Source organism: Podarcis pityusensis, assembly GCF_964106645.2.
Source record: "Podarcis pityusensis genome assembly, chromosome: 4".
NCBI classification, from domain to species: domain Eukaryota; kingdom Metazoa; phylum Chordata; class Lepidosauria; order Squamata; family Lacertidae; genus Podarcis; species Podarcis pityusensis.
The window spans coordinates 18869819-18889251 of record NC_138027.1 but is presented as its reverse complement, the minus strand read 5'-3'; the positions used below and the strand labels follow the sequence as shown (position 1 = coordinate 18889251).

The 19433-nt window shown below is 43.8% G+C and overlaps 1 protein-coding gene across 4 annotated transcripts in view; it reads right to left on the bottom strand.

Annotated features, from left to right (window-relative positions):
* The window catches only part of CNTN5 (contactin 5), a 674545-nt gene that overhangs the window by 121144 nt on the left and 533968 nt on the right, over window positions 1-19433 (bottom strand). For all 4 annotated transcript variants that reach the window (XM_081001824.1, XM_081001823.1, XM_081001826.1 and 1 more), the window contains 3 exons: window positions 11840-11976; window positions 10557-10686; window positions 7134-7284 (listed from right to left, as the gene is read on the bottom strand). In XM_081001824.1, the coding sequence (XP_080857950.1) occupies window positions 7134-7284; window positions 10557-10686; window positions 11840-11976 (418 nt within the window). The remainder of the gene's footprint in view (window positions 1-7133; window positions 7285-10556; window positions 10687-11839; window positions 11977-19433) is intronic.

Below are 19433 nucleotides of genomic sequence, written 5' to 3'. Positions count from 1 at the left end.
CCGTGCATGCATTGTACATAGCAGTTTGCCGCTGGTGCCACTTAAATGGCGTATGGACCGTGGCGGGATCCTCTGTTCACGGCTGCAGCCGCAAACAGAGGATCCTTCACGTGCGGCTGTGGTGGCGCGATGGCTGATCGCACGGACGTGCCTGGGTCAGGGCGGCAGGGCACCCCGACCTGGAACCCGGGGTGAACTGCCCCCCCACCCTCACCTTGCGACGCCACTGGGTAGGAATTGCCTTCCCAATGCTGCTGCTGCTGCTATTATTATTATTTCAATTAATCAGATGCTTTGTGCTAAAACAACAACAACAACCAACAGTCTCAATGCAACTTTAACAGAAAGTGAAAATGCAGCTTACACACCTCACAGTGTGGTGTAGTGGTTAGAGAGCTGGACTAGGACCTGGGAGCCAAGGGTTCAAATCGACTCAGAAACAAACCTTGCTCTGTGACCTTGGGGCAGTCGCTGCCTCTCAGCTTAGCCTACCTCACAGGATGGTTGTGATAATAAATAAAATGGAGAGAGAGGAAAAGTGCGTATGCCACCTTGAGCTCCTTGGCATACAGGTGTGATAGGGATTTAATCATAAAATTACTAAAATCTAGTTTGGCCCTACAAGTGTGAGTTCATAATCCCAACCAATCAAGAAATTTGGTGATGGTCTCAGCCACCCCTCCCATTCAATAATACGAGGAGTGAGAATGTTTTCCTACTTTGCTGGATTTATTCTAAGGATTACTAAAAAAGGGGGGGGAAGGGGGGGATGCATGCAACACACTTTGAACATCACTGAAATCTAAGAGCACCAGTGTAGTGGACAAAGTACTTGACTTGGACCAGGAAGAGATGAACTTGAATTTCTACTCAGCTATGAAACTCACTGGCTCCCCACCTAAATCATCTCAAGATGTTATCCTGAAGACAAATGGACAGGATGAGAGAAGCACACATGCTTAGGGAAAGGGTAGAATAAACATGTAAGAAATAAATGAATAATATGCCAAGCGGGAGAAAGTATGTTCGTGTTATGTGATTAATGGCACAGACCGAAGATATTTTTTTTTAAGGAAAGGCACTTAATTTGCAACTAGATTAGATGGTAGGAGATATGTGATTGGATTTTTAAAGAAAGCCAAATACAATTACAAGGGTGGGGGAAATCAAATGTGAGCTGTGGTGCTGGAGTGCAGTGTTTAATCTCTTCTCCTGTGCCGTTTTCCTGATGTGACTCTCAGCTGTCATGTCTCCTACAGATGGGTGCGAACATCAGTGAAAGAGAAACTGAAGGAGCCCTCAGCATCCCCTTCAATGCCTTCCTGGCCTGAGGATGTGGCTCTCCCATCATCTTGCGCATGACTCCCCTGTAGCTTTTTGCTCTCCACACCAATGCAGAAGGATGTAACTGCAGAATCAGACAACCGTCTTGTCCCTTACATTCCCATGTGAAAATTTCGAAGTGTGCTTCCCCACTGTGATGTCAGAAGCTCAAGTCAGCAAGAGAAAACGTGTGTCGGTGAAGTTAATTCCTTTTTCAAAGAAACCAAAACAGCACAGGCCTAGTGATCCCAACAATTCTTCCCAGGAGGTCTTGCTCCAATGATTCCCATCACCCTCAAAGGCTGCTCCTCTCCAGGGTCTTTCCCAAGCAGTTGCAAACTGCCCCTATGTCCAACCAATCTCTGCTCTGGTCTTTTCATTTCTCTGCACGTTCTAGGAGACCAGCGGGGAGGGAAGCTGGTTGTAGCAGGAGGGGGAGACCCTCTGGATTCTTCAGCAGCCTGTCTCATCGTTTCCCCTTGGCCATTCTCTTCTCTAGCCTCTCCTCCAGCCTTGGAGTCTTCCTGCTCACTAAACCCTGTTACCTCTTCAGCTTCTGACACCTTTTCCTCCCAGCTCCTTCTTCTCCTTCCCTTCACCATCGTCTTACCACCGATTCCCTGGCTCTCAGTCTTTTCCCTCTGGGGGTTCCCCAACTGGTGACCCCCCAACTCCTTTGCAACCCTGCCAGTCCATGACATGGGATTTGTGAAAGAACACCACCCCACCCCAGTTTGTGATATACTGAAGGAATGGAGGAATTAGCCAGTACAGTGCTACCTCGGGTTAAGAACTTAATTTGTTCTGGAGGTCTGTTCTTAACCTGAAGCACCACTTTAGCTAACGGGGCCTCCCGTGGCTGCCACACAATTTCTGTTCTCATCCTGAAGCAAAGTTCTTAACCCGAGGTACTATTTCTGGGTTAGCAGAGTCTGTAACCTGAAGCGTCTGTAACCTGAAGTGTATGTAACCCGAGGTACCACTGTATTTATTATGTTTTATTTTCAGTGATTTTTGACATGTACCAAGTGCTCATCTCCCAGAGTGTGTCTAAAATAGCAAAGTGGTTTAAAGCTAACTCACTCTGTGAATTTAGTGCAGAAAAACTGCAAAAGGAGAAAGTAATTGACAACTCTGGGGTCATTTGTGTTTGCGGACTCAGCCACTATCTGGCCAAATGTTTGAATGCTGGAAATTGGCTTGTAACCATCAGCTGGAAATCAGTTTGCAATCACCAGCCATACAATTAAAACACAAATCTTGAAATGTAAACAATTCTGGTGTGATACTGTCATTGACATTCAGAAAAGGCTAACAAACTAAAGCAAACCCATTTACTTTTTTATATAAAAGACACCATCTTCTTGAAATTAGCTTTTTCTTAGCTAAAAGCAGACAATTAAAACACGTTTTCTCTTCCAGAGGGAGCAAAGTAAGTAATAATAGAGTCTTAATAGGATTTTTCTTTGCTAGAGTGGTTTGGGATGGTTTTATTTTAAGTATAATTAATGGTCATGTAATGGTAATAATGAGCAGGCATGAAAGCCCAGTAATGAGAAAAATTATGTGTGTGCGTTAGAGAGAGGGAGAAGTGCAAAGCTTTGTGTCCCCCCCTCCCCTTATAGTTAATTCTTGTAGCTCACCAAATACTGTGTGGAGTAGATAATTTTTTTTTTTTTAATGCCTTCAGATTGGGGTTTCAGAGAACCTCATGGTTCCATGGAATTTTCCCTCTGGATAAGTAGGTTTTACCAGACTTATAAATTAAAAAATGAACAGGAGATATCAGAAGTTACTCAAAAGAAAATACAGAATTAGTGGACAAGCTTCCTTGGCAAATAAGACAGCCGACCACTACTGATCTTCCCTAGTAATGCAGATCCAGAGGCAGGATAGTGTTGGCTGTGTTCTAGAGTCTACCTTGAGTTCACATGGAGCAATGGTGATGTCCAACAGGCGAGGCTACCACTCAACATTAACTTCATGTTCATCCTAGGACACTCTCCAGAACATTCTAAAAAGCACAGTGGTTCCATAGCAGACATGAAGGTGGAAAGTTTGAAAACCAATTATTTAGATTCTAGAGGATAAAAGCTCACCTTAAAAACAGGAAGGAAGTTGGCAGCAAACACAGAACTACCTGATGACCAAACACTTCCTTTTCAAAAATGCACTTCCATGAACACAACTGAAATTGACGTCACCTTCAAGTGCTAGTCACTAGATCTTACTGATATGTGCAACCAACATTTATTTTCTCTGCTGGGATTTTCAGGAGCATTTCCAGCAGGGGGAATGCCAAAGCAGAACTATGACAGCTGCATGTACTATCTCTCCAGAATACCAGGAAGAGCTGGAGAAGAGATCCTCCATCATCAGCTACACTGTGTGGCTGTGGATGGGAACAGCTCTTCTCCAGAACAAACAAGAACAACACTAAAAAAGAAACAGAGTTCGTGCTAGAATCCGTGTCCACTACAGGAAATGGCCACCTACGTGATTTGTCTAGGCTCAGTCACTGGGTGCATCAAAAAGACAAGTGTACGGTAATATATCCATCTTAAGGACACCTCTCAAAATTATGAGTAAAGGAGAATCAAGTAACGGCAAATCACATTCAAGTACTATTGGAATTAGTGGCCATGCTGAAAACCACTTGAGGCAATGAAGTGACCACTAACATCGAGAAGAGCTTCACCTACAGGGCCAGGAGGCATTCATTCATCATGGATCTCTCCTGACTCTGAGAGCAGAAACAACACAATTTCTTCTTCTCTTGTGTATCTCATGATAATTGATAGTGCCACATGTTAACCTTTGCACATCATCTTGTTTAATTCCAGCTCTAAACTTACCTTCATTTTCTGACTTGGATATTCCTAGACCACAAAGTGTTGAGCGGCATGTTTGCCAAAATCACATGGCAGAGTCCTCTTTGGACTGTACCACTTCAGACTCCAGGCATGTATACATGCAAGAAGGGATGGGGCGTTGCATATTTTAAGATCCCCAGTTTTAAATAAACAAAAAGAGAATACCTGACCTCACTGTTTTCTATGTGCAGAGCAATTTGTACATGAGAAAGCATTCAAAAACACAACTCCCACACCTACAGCTTGAAATGACACAGTCCAGGAAGCAAGTGATCGAATAGATCAGCCCGGAGAGCCTCCTGTGTGAGTCCCTATTTCAGGTATCTTAGCTAACATTTCATCAATAGCTCGACACATTTTCCCCGCAGTTAGTCCACCCCTATTGCCTTAGTCTGTTATTTTCTCAGGGGACTGCCAAGAGCACTGGGCATGGGATAGCCTGCAGGGGCACAGAACAAACTGTGAAGCTTGAAGGGCTGTGAAATTGTGAAGCAAAACTGAGAAGAGGATTAGCAGCTAAGATAGGACTCAGGTGGGAAGAAGATAATTGGCAAACCTGAGAGAACGGAGAGACTGGAAGAAGTGACCAAAGGGAGAGAATTGGAAGTGTGTTTGTGTGAGAGTGTGAAGGGTAGGACTAGGTGAATCTGTCAATTTCAGCTTCTTTCAATGACCCCTTTTTCACATGACTCCTTTTTAATTCAATTTTGCCTAATATACACATTTTTTGCATGGCACTCTCCTATAGTATAATGCATTTTTATATGTTATCTTCACTAATATAGGCATTTGTGTGAGTTCCTTTACCCCCAGTATATGTGTTTTTGTACACATTACTTGGCTGGTGAACTGCATTGCAAAATCTGGAGAAGTGTCAGTTTTGAAGGACGTGGCTGTGTTTTGATTTGTGTATTGTTTCAGAAAGTGTGGATTAGGGAATTTGGCATCTAAATGTGAACTGAATTGAATTTCTCCCCTCTTCCATGTGTTTGTGTGTGTCTACTTATGAAGCAGGATGAAAGAGGCTTCTTCTTTCTTCTTCTTTGGCGATCACTTATAGCCGAGTAAGATTGTCTTCCATGAACACGGTCTTAACAGTGAGTCCGTAAGCGACTGTGGAGGCCAATTCTGGATCCACACATCCTTCCACAGTGGAGACATAGGTTTCTGGGTGGGAGTTGATCACAGTGTGGATTTGCCAAGCATGCCTTCCTCCTAGCAAGTTTCTCCCTTGCTTCCTGAGTTCGAGTGTCTTCAAAGCCCATGACACCTTTGATAAAGGCTGTTCTCCAATTGGAGCACTTGCAGACTAGTGTTTCCCAGTTGTTGGTGTTTATACTACATTTTAAAAGAATTGCCTTGAGAGAGTCTTTAAACCTCTTTTGTTGACCACCAGCTTTACACTTTCCATTTTTAAGTTCTGAATAGAGTACTTGCTTTGGAAGATGATGATCAGGCATCCAAACAACATGACCAGTCCAATGAAGTTGAAGAATCATTGCTTCAACACTGGTGATCTTTGCTTCTTCTGGTACATTGGCATTAGTTTGCCTGTCTTCCCAAGTGATATGTAAAAATTTTCGGAGACACCATTGATGGAATCTTTCAAGGAGTTGGAGATGGTGTTTATAAGTGGTCCATGTTTCACAAGCATACAGTAAGGTTGGTAGTACAATAGCTTTGTAAACAAGCATTTTGGTTTCCCTGCAAAAGTCCCAGTCCTCAAACACTCTGCACTTCACTTGGGAGAAAGCTGCACTCGCAGAGCTCAGGTGATGCTAGATTTTGGCATCAGTGTCAGCCCAGGTGGGAGAAGTGATTGACACTTTCCAACGTTATACTATTGAGTTGGATTTGTAGCACAGCAGAGGGCTTGTTTTGTGCTTGTTGGTGCAGTACTTTGGTTTTTTGGATGTTGAGTAATAGGCCAAGCTTTTCGTAAGCTTCTGTGAACATATTTAGAATGGTTTGGAGGTCATCCTTTGAGTGTGCACACACTTCGTTGTCATCAGTATGCTGAAGTTATGGCATCCTTACTCTTTGCTTTCAGCCTACTCAAATTAAAGAGCTTTCCATCTGTTTGATATATGATTTCTACCCTGGTGGGGAGTTTCCCTTAGACAATGTGTAGGATCATAGCAATGAAAATAATAAGGTTGGGGTGATAACACAACCCTGTTTAACATGTGTGTGTGTGTGTGTGTGTGTGTGTGTGTGTGTTTGTCTACTTATGAAACAGGATGGAAGAGGCACAATGGAGACAAGGGGTTATTATAAAGTTAAGCAGGGATGAGAGAAGCCAGAATTGTTGGGGAAAGAGGATGGGAAAGAACAAGGAGGAGTCCACGAGGAGCTGTGGAGAAACAAGACACTAGTGTGTGCTGTGGATCACTATCATAAAGGCCTGTGCACTCCATTCAGCTGAAGCATGAATCTCAAACTGAATTGTGCCAATTTGGGGGCAATCTAGGCTTTTACCAATTCGTGTCATGACAGCCTCAGATAGTTAAAGGTTGGGTGAGGCCACACAGAGCAATCCAGGGCTGTCATGGGGTGGGACATCAGCTGGGAAGAAAGAGAAGCAGGTAGGGCTCTGGATTGGGGCAGAGCGGGGTGCATGCAGTGCACAGTCCTACTGCCCCCTTTTATGTGGGGTGCTTTTGACATTCATTTTCTGAACATCTTCTCTCATGCCGAAACCTATCCTTTGAAAAGACTAACTAATATCCTGCTCTTCTTCACAAAACAGCTTCCATTTCCAGGAATTAAAATATACATTAAAATGCGTTAATAAAAAATAACAAAGCGTCGCACATTCTCAGCATTTATGCGGAGCATTTAAAGCCGGCGATTGTCGATCAAAGGCGCTTGGCTGTTATCTCTTTCTCGCAGGCATTCATTCAGTCAAAGGCAAAAATTAATGAACCGACATCTGACCTTTTATTCTCTCTCACTGCTTTGTCTCCTTTCTTCCATGAGATGGCGGGTTTGGGGGAGGCTTGTGGTTTGCACTCGACGGCAACTTCCTGGCCCCTGGTTATAATGATTGTTTTCTTCAGTTGGCTTGGGGGGAAAGTTGGAGCCAAAGCTGTTGAAAGGAAATATTTCAGTCTCTTAGCTTAGTATTTCAATTAATTAATTCACAGATGTCGCATGCCAATATGCTCTCATTTTCTCTCCCCCTCTTTTCCTCACTTCCCTATCCTATAGTGGTTAAAAGGGATTAAGCTATTAAAATCTCCCTCAGTCTGTTTCTCTGGCATAGTACCAGAGCTCATCAAGAGATTTTGAGGGAAAGGAGAGGGTGTTTCTATGGACAATAGCAACACACACACCCTCGACTGCCCAGGCTAGCCTGATGCTATACTGACCCAGATGGGCACCCAGAGTTATAGATAAATCCTGAATGGGGTGACTGTGCCCCTGAAGGACCAGGTGCGCAGCCTGGGAGTCATTCTGGACTCATAGCTGTCCATGGAGGCACAGGTCAATTCTGTGTCCAGGGCAGCTGTTTATCAGCTCCATCTGGTACGCAGGCTGAGACCCTACCTGCCTGCGAACTGTCTTGCAAGAGTGGTGCATTCTCTGGTTATCTCTCACTTGGACTACTGCAATGCGCTCTATGTGGGGCTACCTTTGAAGGTGACCCGGAAACTACAATTAATACAGAATGCGGCAGCTAGACTGGTGACTGGGAGAGGCCACCGAGACCATATAACACTGGTCCTGAAAGACCTACACTGGCTCCCAGTACGTTTCCGAGCACAATTAAAAGTGTTGGTGCTGACCTTGAAAGCCATAAACGGCCTCGGTCCAGTATACCTTAAGGAGCGTCTCCACCTCCATCGTTCTGCCCAGACACTGAGGTCCAGCGCCGACGGCCTTCTGGCGGTTCCCTCACTGTGAGAAGCCGTTACAGGGAACCAGGCAGAGGGCCTTCTCGGTAGTGGTGCCCACCCTGTGGAACACCCTCCCACCAGATGTCAAAGAGAAAAATAACTACTAAAATTTTAGAAGACATCTAAAGGCAGCCCTGTTTAGGGAAGCTTTTAATGCTTAATAGGTTATTGTATTTTAGTGTTTTGTTGGAAGCCGCCCAGAGTGGCTGGGGGTACCCAGCCAGATGGGCGGGGTATAAATAAGAAATTATTATTATTATTATTATTATTATTATTATTATTAACATCTGGAGGGGCAGAGATTCCTCACGCCTGCCTTATAATGTGCTCTGCTAAGGCGGGTGACCCAGGTTCTCTTGATTTATTATGGGCAAATCTGCCATCATTTCAGTGGGACCAGTGGCATAGCATGGATTGCCAGTGCCCACAGCATGGCAAGTATTGTGCCCCCAGAGACCCAGCAGCTTCCTCTACAGCCGTGATGGCCAAACTTGGCAATCCAGCTGTTTTTGGACTACAACTCACATCATCCCTAGCTAACAGGACCAGTGGTCAGGGATGATGGGAACTGTAGTCCCAAAATAGCTGGAGGGATAAGTTTGGGCATCACTACTCTACAGAGTCAGGATCAGCTTCCCTTTGGGGGGGGGAGAACACTCATTCTCCCTCGGCACCACCCCATTACCCCAACTCTCTCCGTTGATTGATAACCCACTTGTCCTTCCATTCCACTTTGTCACCGATGCCACCAACAGCACCAGGGGGTGGCCGTGTGGGGTGGGGCAGAGCTCCTCAGCACCACATGCTGATAGGCTGGAACAAAGAAGCAACAATCTGGCGACCTACTTGAGTGGCAGCCATGGTGCCCTGTGAGCATCCAGCACAGTGGGGAGCGGGACAGGGGGTTGGTCAGGAGCGGGCATCTTTCTAAAGCCTGTGCAGAGGGCACCCTAGCAACCGGCCATAGCCCAAATCCACTCCTCGGTCTGCCCATGTGAACATTAGGAGATTTTCTGTATGATTGGGAGGGCACACTATTTTTTCACTTGTTATTACTACTTCCTTTTTCTTTTGAAATTTTGCATCCCTAAGAGTTTTGGCACCCAGGACAACCACCCCTGTGGACCTGCCCATAATACACTACTGAGTGAGACAAGGTAGATTGTCCCACAAACACAGGAATCAGATCAGTGGTCCCTCTAGTTCAGCTTGCTGACTGGCAGTGACTCGCTGTCAGGTGGCAGAGGAACCAACCCCGACAGCAGGTTGCCAGGGACAGATAAGACAAGGAAAAGTCCTTACCATCTGCTTTTTATTCAATATTCACAGAGAAAGAGGCTTGGAAATGCAGCCTCTTTGGAAAATGGTGTTGTCCAGAGTAAATCTCCACTCCACTTTTCTCCCACTTTCTAATTCATCAACAGCACCATCCCCCTTATGGTTGCCACTTAGGGCCATCTGTCTCCAAGCTCTTTGCTCTCCTAATTCTAAGGCTCGCCAGGTCCTGGGAGATGGAGGGTCTGGAATGCTTTGAAGGTGACCCGGAAACTACAACTAATCCAGAATGCAGCAGCTAGACTGGTGACTGGGAGCAGCCGCTGAGACCATATAACACCGGTCCTGAAAGACCTACATTGGCTGCTAGTACGTTTCCGAGCACAATTCAAAATGTTGGTGCTGACCTTTAAAGCCTTAAATGACCTCAGCCCAGTATACCTGAAGGAGCGTCTCCACCCCCATCGTTCTGCCCGGATATTGAGGCCCAGCGCTGGCGGTTCTCTCACTGCGAGAAGCATAGCTACAGGGAACCAGGCAGAGGGCCTTCTCGGTAGTGGTGCCCACCCTGTGGAACGCCCTCCCAACAGATGTCAAAGAAATAAAGAACTACCTGACATTTAGAAGACATCTGAAGGCAGCCCTGTTCAGGGAAGTTTTTAATGTGTGACATTTTAATGTATTTTAAATATTTGTTGGAAGCTGCCCAGAGTGGCTGGGCAGACCCAGCCAGATGGGTGGGGTACAAATAAATTATTATTATTATTATTATTATTATTATTATTATTATTATTATTATTTCTAGTGACAATGTGTCAGCCAGCTGCTGCTCTGGCTCTGCCTCCTCCTCCTCTCCCATTATTTCCTAACTTCCCTCCTCATCTTCCTCTGAGCTGTGACTTCCCTCAAACCCCTGTTGTAATTCTGAACGGTCTCCTTCTTCTCTGGAAGGGTCAAACTGGGGAGGCGGTCTCCGCCATTCCTCCTCTGCCCAGTCCCTAAAACTTGCCAGGGTTTCAGACAGACGTCTCTCCTTGCCTGGAGATGCCAGAGATCGAACTTGTTACCTTCTGCAAGCAAGGCAGATGCCCTACCCCTGACCTACGGCCCTCCCCAACTGTCCCCTATCCCAGCAGCATATTCTTAATAATAAAATGTAAACAGAGCAACCTTCTTAAGTACACACCCAAAATCCTCAACTCGGCACTGGTGTAAACGGCTCCGTGCTTGTTTTCGGCTACGCACTGGTACATTCCAGCATCAGACTGATTGACACTGTGGATCAGCAGTACACCATTAACCATCTCAATCCTGCTCTGCAATGAAATAGGAAAATAATTCTACAAAAGCAAACAAAACCAGGAAGATTTGTCGGGTTTTCAGCTTTACAGAATATAGGAAGAGGGGGGCAGGTTCATATAAGTGAACATGCACAAAAGTAGCTTCCTGAGTTTAATTCTGGTGGCTGTCCTTTTGCTTCACCCTTTATGAGAGTGCTGAAATATTTTAGACGTTGAAAAGCGCACACAATGGTTATGGTCTGGGATTATCTTCTTTCAGCTGAAGTGTGATCAGAACCCGATGGCTGCATGAAAGATCACAATTTTAACTGGCTGACTCACTGCTGCCTGCAGTCTATTATGCTTCAGACCTGGCTCATTTGAGATTGAAGATCTTAGTACAGAGCTGAAAGTTTTCTTCCCCTGTGAAAAAGGCTTCCGTTTTCCTGCTTTGTCCTCAGAGGATTCTTCAGAATTTCTGGAGAATTTCAGTGGGTGCAGGATTTGGAACTTGCCCTACTTTTACAGCATTTCCACAGCATTCAGCAGCCTCCCTGGCTGCCTGAACCTCCTGATCTGAAAAAGCTTCACGGAAGGAGTCAGCATTCCTGGGGCTTCAAATGAAGCACAGACAACCCAGACATATGGATGCCAGAATCTGTCAGTTTCAATTTTCCATTTTGTCAATCTTAGGTTCAGTTCTCTACATTTCAACACCATTTCCCCCCTTCTTATTTATGTCCTCATCAGGATTTGGGTGTGAATTGCTCCCAATATGCATATTTTTGTATGCAGTTTCCCAAAACACAATTCATTTTTCTATGCTATTTTCACTAATATGTGCATTTAAATATGCAGGTGTATAATGTGGATGAGCATTTTTGTAAACATTAGACATCTGGAGAATTGCAGTGCAAAATTCAGAGAGGAGTGAATTTTGAAAGATGGCCAAGCTATGTTTTGGTTCCTGTAGTATTTTGAAAAGTACAAATCAGGCAGGTTCACTTATAAATGCAGACTGAACTGGATTTCCCCCCATCTCTTCCCAGAGGGCTGCAGACCAGTGGTTCAATGATTTGTTGAATCATTTGTTCAATGATTTGCCTCAAAAGCAAGGTAAGCACAACACAAACCTTGACCCTGAAAGGATTGTGCTCAGAAAGCAAAGCAAAACTAACTGCACACTTACCTCTGGCCAGAGAGGTGTTCCGTTTTTCAGCCATCGATAGGTGGGTCTTGGCTTTCCAGTAGCTTTGCATTCCCATCGGAGCTGATCTCCACTGTCTAGCTGGGTATCATTAAGCCTCTCCACCCAATGTGGGTATGCTGCCAAAAATAACAGAACAGGTGCTTGATACTGCTGGAACTATAGCTAAGTCTATGAAGACATGCAATGCCATTGTGTACAATTGTTTTTAAACTGCTGCCTTTGCATTTTGATAAATGTTACATCTACATGGGTCATATCCAGTGCTGCAGTTCCACTTCTGTGCATGCAATAAAACTTCTCCTTCCCCTCCTGTCCCCCTCCTCTTCCTCCATTACCCTGCACCCTCGAAATCCGTTCCAGAGGGTTGGATACAACCCCTTGTTTTTAAAGTTTGATTTTATCAGCATTTTCTTCTGCATATTTTATATTGCTTCATGTAAGCTGCTTAGAATATTTTTGTTGATTAAGTGGTGTATTGATCTTATTAAATTACCCAACTCCTTCAAACTTTTCATAAGGCTTGGCTTCCAGACGCTTGATCATCTTGGTTGCCCTCCTTTGCACACGTTTCAGCTTGTCAACATCCTTCTTAAATTGTGGCACCCAAAACCGGAAACAGTATTCCAGATGTGGTCTGACCAAGGCAGAATCGAGGGGTACTATTACTTGCCTTGATTGGGACACTATACTACTGTAGGGGTGGGAAAACTCCCCTCCAGTATCATCCCTGTTTGGGCCCGTTATCCAATCTGTTAAGGTCATCTTGAATCTCGATTCTATCTTCAGCGTCATTGGCTACCCCCTCCCAGTTTGGTGTCATCTACAAATTGGATGAGCATCCCCTCAGTTCCTTTATCCAAGTCATTTATAAAGACATTGAACAACAACGGTTCCAGGACAGAACCCTACGGCACCCCAACTGTCACTTTCCTCCCCAGGATGATGAGGAACCATTAGTGAACATTCTTTGGGTACAGCTGCCAATCCACCTAACAGTCACCTCATCCAGCCCACATTTTATCAACTTCTCCACAATAAGATTATGGGGGACTTTATGAAATCAAGATACACAGCATCCCCCTGATGATCCACCAAGTTTGTAACACTGTCAAAAAAGGCGTCTGACACTCTGTTCTTACAATGGCCAGCAAGGTGCCCATGGGAAGCCCACAAGAGGGAGCTGAATGCAACAGCAATCTCCTCTTCTGTGGCTCCTATGGTATTCAGAAGAATGCTGCCTCTGACCCCAAACACACAAAAACACACCAATTATGAGTATTTTAAGAATCATCTCTCTCTCTCTGCTTCTGCTGTGCTTTCAGAGTACTCCCAGATTCGTGTGAAAACTCTCACTTTCCATCGCGATCCGTAGAAGAATCATTGAGGGAAGCAACATTTGATTCATACTGTGCCTGAGTATTAATTAGCTGAGCAAATTCACATTCCATACCAGGTGATTATGAGTTTTGGCAACAATCATTCATTCACAGGGAAGAATCAACGTTTGTTGTTGGGAGTGCCCCAGCATAAATTGATTTCTGCATGGAATATTGTCTGCACAGAGCTAGTGCAACAGCATTATCTGAGCTTAGACCATTCTCTGGCCTTTACTCCTTTCATTTTCTGTGTAAAGCTTCTTGTGGTCTGGGGAATTCCTAGCTCTGTAGAGTACGCTGCCTGTCAGCCTAGCTCTGAACACGACTCCCCCAGTCAACACAATGGTTGAACAACAGAAGCTGATGTTGTAGGCTTGAGGCCTTAATAACTAGCTATGCTACAGATGCCAACTTCCAAAGAGAAAAAAAGCCTTCTCAAATTAATAAGGCTTAACTCATTAATCCAATGCACTGAAGAGGAAAGCTTTTAAATCTCTTCTGTGCGGCATCGCAGAGTATCAGATGTCAATGGCCTTGACATCAAGGAATGCAGAATAATATATCTGGCAGGATTGGTTAGCAATGGAGAGTTAGCACAGCGATGGATCTATTTTGGACAGAACAAAATCAATAAAGCACTTTAATAGCAGTCCTTGTGCTGGACAGAATTTAAAAAATAAATCTTATAATCTGTTTGGTATTTGACCAGTCACCAGTCAGTGTGCTAAGAAGCTGCAGGAAAGTTCTTCCCAGGGATATAGGTTGCAAGGAATGGACATCAAACTGGCATTTAGGCTGCAGTTATATGCGTGCTTAGCTGGGAGTAAGTCCCAGTGAATTCAGTGATATTGACTTCTGAAGAAACGTATATAGGATGGTGCTGTTGGTTCTGCATCTGAAGGCAAGGGTTGGGCATCCATGCAAGCGCATATTATGCTAAAATATTATGAAGGCTGGGATTACATGTCAATACCCCAGAAGCACTGCTTGAAAACATCGCTCTGGGTTTAAAATAATAGTAACTGGTTGCAGTAATTCATAGAATTGTAGAGTTGGAAGGGGCCACGAGGGTCATTTAGTCCAACCCTTTTTGCCCAACATGGAGCTCAAACCCACAGCCCTGAAAATAAGAGTCTCAAGCTCCACGGAGTGAACTGAATATTTGACCAATTGTTCTGTCAGAACAACAGAGTAACAACTTTTGATAACTTAAAAGAGTGACCATGGATTGTTGGGAAGCAGAACTAATTCTTTTATTGAAATTGATTCCTGACCCTGAAATTCCCAACTTTTCTTTAATATATTTAACAACAAGGTCCCAAGCGCTTCAAATGTCTTCAGAGTTCTCTTCTTTTTTTCATCATCATCGTCAGTGAACAGACCCTCTGAATAGTGTCAACATTGATATTGATTACAGACTTATTGATAGCAGCAAAACGAGCACTTACAAAAACCCCTATACAGTGGTACCTCAGGTTGAGTACTTAATTCGTTCTGGAGATCCATTCTTAACCTGAAATTATTCTTAACCTGAAGCACCACTTTAGCTAATGGGGCCTCCTGCTGCTGCCGTGCCGCCACTGCACGATTTCTGTTGTCATCCTGAAGCAAAGTTCTTAACCCAAGGTATTATTTCTGGGTTAGCGGAGTCTGTAACCTGAAGCGTATGTAACCTGAGGTACCACTGTATTTTAAATGCATTTACTGTAATTTTCTGTGTATAAAACCAGGGTGTTTTTTTTACTGAAAAATAAGGTTGAAAAACTGGGGGCATCTTATACACAGGTAGTGGGTATGGGTGACGGGTGATTGGTTGTAGCTGTGAGCTGCAGACTGTCACTGGCAATTAGTAGTGTGACTGGTGGCTGCAGCAAGGGTTTCTTTGTATTGGCTGTGGGAAATGGCTGTGTGATTGGTTGCTGTGTCAAGGGCTGCTGAGGATCGGCTGCTGCTGTGGCAATTGTGCTTGCTATTTACTTCCGCTGTTGGCGATCGGGCAGATGCTTGTAGCAGACATGAGCGATTGTTAGCGAGTCGGGCGAGCGACTACAACCATCGGGTTAGTGATCTACTGCACCCCCCCCCCAAAGCTGAACAACTCCAATCCTCCCCAAAAAACAGCTCAACAATTTTGGGCAATTTTCTGAAATTGGAGTCCCCCCAAAAGGGGGCATGTTATACATGGAAACGTACAGTATTGTTGTTGTTTAGTTGTTTAGTCGTGTCCAACTCTTCATGACCTCATGAACCAGAGCACGCCAGGCACTCCTGTCTTCCACTGCCTCCCGCAGTTTGGTCAAACTCATGCTGGTAGCTTCGAGAACACTGTCCAACCATCTCGTCCTCTGTTGTTCCCTTCTCCTTGTGCCCTCCATCTTTCCCAATATTAGGGTCTTTTCCAGGGAGTCTTCTCTTCTCATGAGGTGGCCAAAGTATTGGAATCTCAGCATCAGGATCTGTCCTTCCAGTGAGCACTCAGGGCTGATATCCTTAAGAATGGAGAGGTTTGATCTTCTTGCAGTCCATGGGACTCTCAAGATTCTCCTCCAGCACCATAATTCAAAAGCATCAATTCTTTGGCAATCAGCCTTCTTGATGGTCCAAGTGTCTCCAATCTGGACACTGACCAGACTCAGATCTGCTCAGCTGTCACAATGTGGCAGACATCATTTTAAAAGGGGCATTTCCCCTTATTTTCTGTTACCTTAAATAATTGGTTGCATTGATTAAACCTTTATGAGCCTGCATGTGGCAAAAAAAATTAATAACTCTTAAAAAAAATATTGGGCAGTATCCAACTTTCCTGTCCTGCTACTGCAAGAGACGTCTGTCTGCAGAATGGAAATCGCCCCTTCTCCCCTAAGCAGTCCCTGTTCCACCCTCAAAACCTGCTTTGGAAGTCTGGGGGTAAATATCCACTGAAAAGGTAATGTTTTACTTATGTCCCCAGCTCTGTTGTAGTTTTATGCCTTTTTTGTGTACTTTGACACCATGGTTTTAAATTGTTGTAAGCTTCCCTGAGTGGCACATCAACACCAGAAGGTTGGGGTCGAAATAACCATATGTTGCACTTAAGCCAGAGGGAGAATGGTTTTGCTAAGGCCACCAAGTGGCTAAGGAGAGATTTTAACCAGGGATTAAGTGATTTACAGGAGGTACATATCTGCTTGCATGAATTTATGCTTTCAAATCATTCCGCATTTTGAATTTTGTATATGCATGACTGCCATGACTTGCAGGGAAAGGGCAGAGAAGCTATCCTTTAAAAATGGCTGCTTATTAAGTGGGACATCATTATTTCAGAGTCTTGAAATTTTCTGAGTGCAAATAAACAATCCTAACAAAGAAAACGATTTGCCGTCAAGTTGATCTGTGTGCACAATAGGCGAGTTGTGCAAAGCAACAAGTGTACACACTTTTGCCATGGTTTGCTGTTTTGCTTATGACCCTTGGTTTAAGTACGATGTGAGCCAAGCACACTTCATTAACCATAGTTTTTTTGGCCCGTCACCCAAGAAGCTCACAGAGCTACAAAGGCTTGATGCAGGAGCTGCAGCAAAACAAAAACAAACTTTGGAGATGCAAGCCATGGTTTATTTCATCATCTGTGAAACAACTGATTGTTTGTTAAACAAACCATGGCATGGTGTTATGTGTGAACCAACCCATTATGTATATATGCATGAGAATAAATGTACAACAGAGGGGAGAAAGGACATGATTTATCATTGTTTACTAACTGCCTTGTCTAACTGTAATATTTCCTCTGTATACGTTTGCATTTATGGTAAGCTGCTTAGGTCCTCTGATGTTTAGAAAGCTAAGAATGCATATTAATAAATCAGTTTAAAAAGTAGCACTAACCACTGAATTACAACCCTTTATATCAAGGAGCTTCTTCAGAAAATAATAACTCAATTAGGATGGAACAAGAATGCTACCTCCAAATAGTAAACTGCTGGAAATTGATAGATTGCATGTGCCTTTCTAGTGCCCTATGCTCTTGGTTAACACTTTAAATCATTCTGGTTTGTCTGATGAAGTGAAGAGGATATTCTGTTGTTGAGGATGATCAAAGTTTATTTCTAATGGTTAAGTCCATTTTAAAAATGTAATTCAAGCAAGTGGGGTCAAACTATCAAAGAGGGGTGATCAATGTTACCTTACTTTTGGTGAAAAGAATACTAGGCAAATAACGGGAAGGGAAAAGGATTCCTACAATAGAGTAATTGTTAACATAATTATGGCAAATTGCAAAAATTAAACTATTTTTATATGTGACTAACAGAAAGCAGCTCAAGCAAAGACCCTCCTTGTGATAAATGGGCATCGTTGGCCATTTATGAGAAAGGAAAAATTAATGAGACTAACCAAGTCAGCCAATTGTTCACTTTAATTAGAACATTAAGCTTGCACTGATAAGCTGTTCGGGTCTGGAGTGTTTTGCTGGCATGTAATTACTAAAATGCTGTTGGTACTATTTAAAATAATAATAATACAAAAACACACAGTTTAAAGTAATACAACATAACACAGTTTAAAAGGACTCAGAGACTGTATTTTAGAGCAAAAGTGTGCCCCTGGTTCTGCAGTCCCGCACAAAACACTGTCCCCTAGTCCAGGTTTCAGAATCATGCATGAGTAGAAACATGTCCTGACAACTCTTATTTCTAGGAGATAAGGATCTTGCAACTCTCGTTTATGCATCTGCAGCCAAAGAATGAATGCAATCATTCTGGTCCATGGGGGCAGGGGATTGAATAGGAACATTACAATTATATAAAGTTATTGCATACCTTTCCCCATTTCGATTGATGCCTCGCTAATCTCAAGATCACTTACTGCAGTTCCCTGGAAGTGAGGATGGATGGATCTATTTCTGGTTCATACTTCTAACCATAATTCCAATCCATGGTTTCTGCATTAATAGTAGGTTTATTAATATATATATATAAAAGGTAAAGGTAGCCCTGACTATTAGGTCCAGTCGCTTATGACTCTGGGGTTGCGGTGCTCATCTCGCTCTATAGGCCGAGGGAGCTGGTGTTTGTCCACAGACAGCTTCCGGGTCATGTGGCCAGCATGACTAAGCTGCTTCTGGCAAACCAGAGCAGGACATGGAAACACCGTTTACCTTCCCGCCACAGCGGTACCTATTTATCTATTTGAACTTGCCGTGCTTTCAAACTGCTAGGTTGGCAGGAGCAGGGACCGAGCAACAGGAGCTCACCCCGTCACAGGGATTCGAACCGCTGACCTTCTGATTGGCAAGCCCTAGGTTCTGTGGTTTAGACCACAGCGACACCCGCATATATATATATATATAAGATCCCCTCAAATTATATAAATGCATGTTTAAAGTTTCTTTTCTCTCAGTGTATATATATTGATGAATTTGCAAGAAACAACGCAGGGCAGTGATGGAAAGGCCATGGCCCTGCAAAGGTGGATGGACTCCAACTTCCATCACCCTCAGCTAGGGACAGAGGAGAAATTCAACTCAGTTCTCACAGTATCCAAAACAATATCTGGATAGCTCAGTTGGTAGAGCGTGAGACTCTTAATATCAGGGTTGTGGGTTCCAGCCCCATGTTGGGCAAAGGATTCCTGCATTTCAGGGGGTTGGACTAGATGAACCTTGTGGTCCCAACTCTATGATTCTATGTGGACTAGAACACAGCTATCCTTTGAAATTTGTACTTTTTTGAATTCTGCAGTGCAACTCGCCAACCAAATAATATGTACAAGACATGCATCTAAATGCATATGTTAATAAGAATAACATAAAAGAAAAAGTATCCGGGAAGAGTACTTTGCATATCCAGGCAAAAATGCACACAAAATGTGTATCCTAGAAAAAGACTAACTAACTAAAGAGCAAATAAATATTCTTATTTTAAAAAATAATAATTTGTAAGTTGGTTCGTAAATGTGGAGAAATGAATTTAAAATTGAATTCTTTCTATTTTGCTCTTTTCCCCCAAAATCGACAGCTTCACCCCACTGTAGCCCCAGCCAGTGGTCTGGCATAATGGGAGTTGTAGTCTGGTAACATATGAAGGGAAAAGGTAAAGGACCCCTGGATGGTTAAGTCCAGTCAAAGGCATCTATGGGGTTGTGGCGCTCATCTCGCTTCAGGCTGAGGAAGCTGGCGTTTGTCCACAGACAGTTTTCTGGATCATGTGGCCAGCATGACT